The 9,266-nt window shown below is 44.2% G+C and overlaps 1 protein-coding gene across 2 annotated transcripts in view; it reads left to right on the forward strand.

The window, feature by feature from the left end:
* The first annotated feature begins 4,163 nt into the window (after positions 1-4,163).
* Positions 4,164-9,266, forward strand: part of grm7 (glutamate metabotropic receptor 7) — a 139,564-nt gene continuing 134,461 nt past the window's right edge. For both annotated transcript variants that reach the window (XM_084034325.1, XM_084034326.1), the window contains exon 1: positions 4,164-4,685. In XM_084034325.1, the coding sequence (XP_083890451.1) occupies positions 4,179-4,685 (507 nt within the window). In that variant the 5' untranslated portion in view covers positions 4,164-4,178. The remainder of the gene's footprint in view (positions 4,686-9,266) is intronic.

Here is a 9,266-nt window from a genome sequence, read left to right on the forward strand (position 1 = left end):
TTCACGGCTCGACTGGACCGTCGGAGTTACAGGAGCTCTGATCGGTGACAGGATGTGTGAACAGTGTTGGACTCTGTGATGTTAAACATGTGACCTGTCATTGCCTCCTAATTACCGGGCGGCTAACTGGCGGCGGCGGTGGCGGTGGCTGTTCACGTGAGGGTTTGTTGCGTCCGTCTTAGTGAAGTTCGATTAGCGAGTAACATGTAGACACGTCGGCTCTCGGAGCGTTTTCCTTTCAAACACACAAACATCCCGTCTGACAGAAACACTCGTAGCATTTATCAAGCGTGTTGTGGCTCAGCGAGCGTCCTTGAGTGCCCGACTTCCTCCCTCTGAGTCACTCTGGGTGAGACCGTCAGCCAGATGCCGAAAAAAAGATGGAAATGAAAGAACGGCCTTTCAAGCTGTCCTAAACGCCACGCTGGCTCCTTTCTCATTCCCTCCAGGTCGTTTTATGTCTGCAGCTGCTGTGGAAACGCATCCAGTGGAAAGATCTGGAGGTTCCACTCTGGCTGGCCGTCTTGTTTTATTAACGCCATCTGTTATGCAAAAGCACCGCCGTTGCTTCCTGTTTGTGACGCCGCCAGGACGACTGATTGGACCTGTTTATCTTTGTTGTTTGGTGGCGATCACTAGTGGTCACGGTAATGATGACAGGTGACGGCTGAGTCAGGTGACGTAGTTTAAAAGGGGACAAAGGTCGAGGTGAATGAACAGGACAGAAAAACCTGTGACTTTCACCCAGGAGACCTGTGTTTGTGTGTTTGCTTTCAGAGTCGGGACACGCCGTTCCAGCAGTCTTCCTGCAGTTGTCTGCTTCCCTGAGGTTAATCCCGGGGCAGGAAGTGTCGCAGTAGCAACGGCAACCAAGCTGCTACACTCCACCAAAGCAGTGTTGGTGATGGGGAGAGCTCCGAACCCTGGGAGTTGTAGTTCACTTCTCTCCTTTAGGTTTTACATCCACAGATTTGTTTTAATCAAAGAACCTGACATTTTGTCCCTGATGGTTTCATTGATTAACATCCATAAATAAATGTTTAATTAGGATACAAACATGTTGCTCAATGTGGTTTATTGGATATAAAATGCATCTCCGGCTCCCAGAAGATAAAAATGGTTCTTAGTTGGACTGATGTAGAACAGCATTGGATATTCAACAATCTAAACCCGAGTTGAACTCTCTTTTTCCAACCTCCTGACTCTGCTGAGGTTTGATTGTTTCTGATCTGGACTTCCTGTCGGCTGCTTTCACTTCGTAGAGAGAAAAAAAGAAAGTTGTAAACTTTCTGTGGAAGAAGTTGAACTTTTGTGCTGTTTGAGTTTCTGTGTTGAAAAGCTGCAGCCTGCAATGATCTTTTAGACCCAATGTGCTGCTTTTAACATGTCGGCGGACAGAACTTGTGATCTATCGAGGGCCAGAACAGTGTGTTTGTGCTTGTTGGGTTGTCATGGCAACTCAGAAGTCAGATCTCAGTTTGACGGTCAGTGAGGATGAATATGAAAACGAATACGAAATAGAAAATGTTTTATTATACTGTAAAGAAATGTCATATTATTATTTTTTCTACATATATATACATGTGTGTGTATATATATATGTGTGTGTGTGTGTGTGTGTGTGTGTGTGTGTGTGTGTGTGTGTGTGTATATTACACTCACACAAAGATTAAGTATGATGGAGACACAGCAGCATAAAGAATCAGTCTGTCTCGCGGCTCCTGACTGAAAGAATGAGCTGAGCGTGGTGAGACAGGAGCGGCCTGTCTGTCGTCTCGGGGGTTAACTGATCGTATCAATAATAAGTGATTTGCGTATCCGAGCTGCTCTCTTACATTCCGAGCCTCTGAATCTTTAATGCCACTCTGTCATTAATCTAATCAGTCGGTCCGACTCTGATCGAGCTGATTTCAGCTTCAGGAGCAGAATGTGAAGCAGCACCGCCTCGGGGAAACCACGGCTGCATTCCAACACTGTGGGGACTCCGGAGGTCTTTGACCGGTCTGCACACGTACTCCATGTTAATAATGTCGGTCCTCGCGGTCACATGGAAGCTGGAAACGTCACCAGTACATCCTCCCATCAGAATATGTTTTTCTTTTCTTATCGTCTCACATAGAAAAACATCTTATAACTCAGAGACCATCATGTGCAGGACGTGATGTCATCATCATGGCTATGGAGGTCTGACACTGATCTGTGAGGAACGATAATCACCAACAAAAGTCAGTGTTAAAGTCATCTTAGTAGCTAACTAGCATCGGTAGTGTGGAAGCAACCTGTCAATCAGCAGGTAAGCCCCGCCCCCTAAAGCATCCCCTGCTTTCTGGTCTGGTGGACTCTAAATGGACCATAATGTACTAAATGAACATCATGCTGGATTGAAGAAGACTTGAAACTAGAGATTGAGACCATAAACTCATGTTTACAATGTTTACTGAGATAATACATCAAGAGAGAAGTAGGACCATTTTCTCATAGACTTCTATACAACCAGAGGAGTCGCCCCCTGGTGGCCAGCAGAGAGAAGTAGGACCATTTTCTCATAGACTTCTATACAACCAGAGAGGAGTCGCCCCCTGGTGGCCAGCAGAGAGAAGTAGGACCATTTTCTCATAGACTTCTATACAACCAGAGAGGAGTCGCCCCCTGGTGGCCAGCAGAGAGAAGTAGGACCATTTTCTCATAGACTTCTATACAACCAGAGAGGAGTCGCCCCCTGGTGGCCAGCAGAGAGAAGTAGGACCATTTTCTCATAGACTTCTATACAACCAGAGAGGGGTCGCCCCCTGGTGGCCAGCAGAGAGAAGTAGGACCATTTTCTCATAGACTTCTATACAACCAGAGAGGAGTCACCCCCTGGTGGCCAGCAGAGAGAAGTAGGACCATTTTCTCATAGACTTCTATACAACCAGAGAGGGGTCGCCCCCTGGTGGCCAGCAGAGAGAAGTAGGACCATTTTCTCATAGACTTCTATACAACCAGAGAGGAGTCGCCCCCTGGTGGCCAGCAGAGAGAATGACAGTGTAGGCACTCTGGAAGGTTTGGCTTCACTGTTCAGGTCAGAACCAGGTTTGTAATAGAATGAGTGTAAATGATGAAGCATGGAGCTCCTTGAACAACGTGCTGAGATGTTTCCAGGTGGCTGATATTTCTGGAATCATGAAACAAAGACAGTTATTCTCTTCTCATCGAGTCATTCATAACAAGAGGAGGCGTTTGGATTCAGGGTGGAAAAAAACAGAAAAATGTGTTTTTATTTTGTGTGTTTGTGCAAATAGTTCTGGCACCTTTTTGATAATTACACGGAGGCGCGTGGGTGGAGGGTGCGCGTGCGATCGCATGTCTGCGTGTGCGCATGAGGGTGGGTTGGTGGTGGCGGCGGGGGGGGGGGGGGGGGGGGGGCTCTCGTCGTTATTCGGACACTTCCAGCGCAGGAATCCTGGATACACAACTCCTCCTCCTCTGCTCAGCTGACTGGTGGTGGCGGACCCGGGCTTGGGGGGGGGGGGGGGGGGGGGGCTGTCTCTCACACACGACTCCGCTCCCAGCAGAGTTCTCTCGGCCGCGTTAGCGCCTCCTCCGTGTTTGTCTCCTCGCGTCTTGTTCTCCGGGAGGAAACTATTCTCCCATCTCTCCATCCTCCGCGCTGTGACCTCATTCACTACCAGCCGTATCTGGAAGTATGACATCAGAGCAGAAGGTGGGCTGGTTCTTTCACACCTCCAAACACGGAATGCCGGGGAACCCTGCAGGACTCCGTCCCCGCCGCCTCCTCTCAGCAGCCACCGACGCGTTTTTCTCTCTCTCTTTCTTCTCTTCTTTCTTCTGCGCTGAAATCCCGGAATGGGGGCTCGTGTTCGAGCAACAAGCGAGCGTGCGTGTGTGCAGCAGCAGCGCTGCGCACGCTTAGCGCGGACAACGCGTTGATGATTCCGTCGCAGGGCTGGTTTGTGTGTTTGGGAGCATAAAGGCATCACCTGCGGGATTCCAGCAGTCCGAACCCGCGCAGCTGGTCTGGGTCTGGGTCTAGTCCCTTCTACCGGATCGAGGAATGAACTCGGTTGTTGGATTCGTAAAAGTGCCCTAAAAGTGTCTGCTGTGGTTCTCCGGGTTTTCCTCCCCAGTCGGAGTCTAGCGGAGCCGCTTTGTTCGCGGGGAGGAGACCGGATCCAGTCATGGGCAGACCCGCTGCCCCCCAACTGAACGCGGGTTTTACTTTCCGGGTGTTGTGGACGCTTCACGCCTTCCTGGACCTGGCCGGCTCCCAGGAGATTTACGCGCCGCACTCGATCCGGGTGGAGGGCGACGTGACGCTGGGGGGGCTCTTCCCGGTGCACGCCAGGGGGGTCCTGGGGATGCCGTGCGGGGACATCAAGAAGGAAAACGGCATCCACCGGCTGGAGGCGATGATGTACGCCCTGGACCAGATCAACGGCGACGAGGAGCTGCTGCCCAACGTCACGCTGGGCGCCCGGATCCTGGACACCTGCTCCCGGGACACGTACGCGCTGGAGCAGTCGCTGACCTTCGTCCAGGCGCTGATCCAGAAGGACACGTCGGACGTGAGGTGCACCAACGGGGAGCCGCCGGTCTTCGTCAAGCCCGAGAAAGTTGTCGGGGTCGTCGGGGCGTCCGCCAGCTCGGTGTCCATCATGGTGGCCAACATCCTGCGCCTCTTCCAGGTAAGGACCAGCTGTGATGACGTCTTCACCGTCTTTAGGAGCCTTGTTACGTAACTCCTCGTGCAGCGGGTCCAGCTGCTCAGCATCAGATGTTGGTTCTTCTCAGTCTCCACTAGTTCCCCCCCATTGCCTGGCTGCATGTGAGCTGTTTATTTGATCCTTTTAAGGGAAACCCCATCCTGGTCTCTAAAAGGGGGTCAGGGCCTCAGTAGGTCCAATCAGCGGTTCCTGCGGAATCCTGCTGTCATACACTCTCACCATTACCATGCTGCCTCCTGATGTTTCTCATCAAACATCAGCAGGTTGAAGTTCTTCTTCCAAACATCTGGGTGCTCATGTTGAAAAAGGACTTGTGGACTTCCAGGTCAGCGAGATGTCTTCTGGTTTGATGTCTTCTGGTTTATTTATCGGTTGGTTGGTTGATCTTTTTTCATCTTAAATGGATACAATCTTAGATTGAAATATGTGGCAGGTGTCACGTTTGTGTCGGTTACCATGGCAACAACGATGGCCACGACTCTATGAAAAATAATCCTTAGTTTGGTGTTTTGGGGATTTTATCCGAGTTAGATGGAGAGAAAAGTGTAGGCCGAGATCGGAATGTCTGACATGAATGAGTGAGACAACGTGAGGAGGAGTGGTGCTGAACGGACAGCTCCCCTGCTCTGACTGCTTTAAACAGCTGCTTCAGAGGAGTGGTGCTGAACGGACAGCTCCTCTGCTCTGACTGCTTTAAACAGCTGCTTCAGAGGAGTGGTGCTGAACGGACAGCTCCTCTGCTCTGACTGGTCTGTAGAAGAATGGATGACGTCCTTGTAGAAAATGAGCAGCAACCTTTTCTGTTTAGAAACATTTCCTTCAACAATAAAATGGCTGTTTCTATGGATTTACAGCGTATGGAACGAACCATTCAGACACCAGAAAGTGTCTGAATGCTCTTAACGTGTATCGCATCATTAGAGGGTGAGACCTGTCTACCTGTCTGTCTTTCTCCTCAGAGCTTCTCTCCTCATTTCTTATCTAGTATGTGTTTGCAACACCATGAAGCCTTCAAGACAAACGGAACACTCAATCACTTGCATGCAGTCACTTTAATATCAGCTGATCCCACGAACAGTTCAAATCTGACCTGAAGTCAGTGTGTTGAAGATGAAGCTGGATGTTAAAGGGACAGTTCACCTGTAACAGCTATGAATTGAGTCTGTTTTAGTGAGAGTTGTAACGTCGTTCATCATCACACATCAAGATAATCTACAGACCTGAAGTGTAAAGTCTGAGGTGGAGATCCCCCCCCCTCTGAGGCCAATGACTTTGCCCCGCTGAAAACTGATTTGAAAAGACTTGAATAGCCAGGAAGCTTCAGAATTTAATGCTAGCCAAGCTCGGATGTTTTTTCTAAGAACAGACTTTAAAGGCTGTTTTTCTCAGTATTTTTTTCCTATCACACATTTTTCAAAAAGCTGATGCTGGAAAAAAAAAAGGTGTGATGTCGGGTCATGTGAGCATAAACGAGAAGTGATTTAATTTCCTGAGCAGCCTGGTGGTCTCACGCTGGAGGGCGCTACGTCTGTCACTGCTGAGGTGATGTGGGTCAGATATGGAGGAGGATGTGAGTCTGGATCCACCAGTAAGCTGAAGCTGGTTTGGTTGGGGGGCAGACAGATTATCTGACAGATAACTCTGTTCCACAGCTGTTTTCCTAAATGGTCCAGTTGGCCATCAACACAGAGAGGCTTCATTCTCTGGACTGCTCCCCCCCCCCCCCTCTCCCTCTCCCTCTCTCTCTCCAGGTGAGCTCCATTAGGCCCTAACACAGCTGACTCAGCTGCAGGTGGACGAGCAGATACATGAAGTCGTCCTGTCGCTGCACAAGATGTAGTACAGCCTCCTTTTGTTGGCCGTAAACTTTAGTGAAACAATTCAATGTAACTCTCTCTCTGTCTGTGTGGGGTTCTTCGTCATATACATACACACATACACACATATACACATACACACATACATATACACATACACACATATACACATACACACATACATACACACATACACACATATACACATACACACATACATATACACACACACACATACATATACACGTACACACATACATATACACACATACATACACACATATACACATACATATACACACACATACATACATATACACATACACACATACATATACACACACATACATACATATACACATACACACATACATATACACACATACATATACACATACACACATACATACATATACACATACACACATATACACATACATATACACACACATACATATACACATACACACATATACACATACACACATACATATACACATACACACATACACACATACACACATACATATACACACACATACATACATATACACATATACACATACATATACACACATACATATACACATACACACATACATACATATACACATACACACATATACACATACATATACACATACACACATATACACATACACACATACATATACACATACACACATACACACATACACACATACATATACACACACATACATACATATACACATATACACATACATATACACACATACATATACACATACACACATACATACATATACACATACACACATATACACATACATACACACATACACACATATACACGTACACACATACATACATATACACATACACACATACATATACACATACACACATACATATACACACACATACATATACACATACACACATACATATACACACATACATATACACATACACACATACATACATATACACATACATATACACCTACACACATACATATACACACATACATATACACATACACACATACATACATATACACATACACACATACATACATATACACATACACACATACATACATATACACATACACACATACATACATATACACATACACACATACATATACACATACACACATACATATACACACACATACATATACACATACACACATACATATACACACATACATATACACATACACACATACATACATATACACATACATATACACCTACACACATACATATACACACATACATATACACATACACACATACATACATATACACATACACACATACATACATATACACATACACACATACATATACACACACATACATACACACATACACACATATACACATACACACATACATACACACATACACACATACATATACACACACATACATACATATACACATACACACATACACACACACATACACACATACACACATACATATACACACACATACATACATATACACATACACACATACATATACACACATACATATACACATACACACATACATACATATACACATACACACATACATATACACACATACATATACACATACACACATACATACATATACACATACACACATACCGGTATACACATACATATACACACACATACATACATATACACATACACACATATACACACACACACATACATACATATACACATACACACATACATATACACACACATACATATACACATACACACATATACACATACACACATACATATACACATACACACATATACACATACACACATACATACACACATACATATACACACACATACATACATATACACATACACACATACATATACACACATACATATACACATACACACATACATACATATACACATACATATACACATACACACATACACACATACATATACACACACATACATATACACATACACACATATACACATACACACATACATATACACATACACACATACATACATATACACATACATATACACCTACACACATACACACATATACACATACACACATACATATACACATACATACATACATACATATACATATACACACATACATATACACATACACACATACATACATATACACATACATATACACATACACACATACACACATATACACATACACACATACATATACACATACATACATATACACATACACACATACATATACACACACATACATATACACATACATACATATACATATACACACATACATATACACATACACACATACATACATATACACATACATATACACATACAAACATACACACATATACACATACACACATACATATACACATACATACATATACACATACACACATACATATACACACACATACATATACACATACACACATACATACATATACATATACACACATACATATACACATACACACATACATACATATACACATACATATACACCTACACACATACATATACACACATACATATACACATACACACATACATACATATACACATACACACATACATACATACACACATACATACATATACACATACACACATATACACATACACACATATACACATACACACATACATACATATACACATACACACATACATACATATACACATACACACATACATATACACATACACACATACATATACACA

This window comes from Eutrigla gurnardus (genome assembly GCF_963514095.1).
Source record: "Eutrigla gurnardus genome assembly, chromosome: 2".
Classification (NCBI taxonomy): Eukaryota; Metazoa; Chordata; class Actinopteri; order Perciformes; family Triglidae; genus Eutrigla; species Eutrigla gurnardus.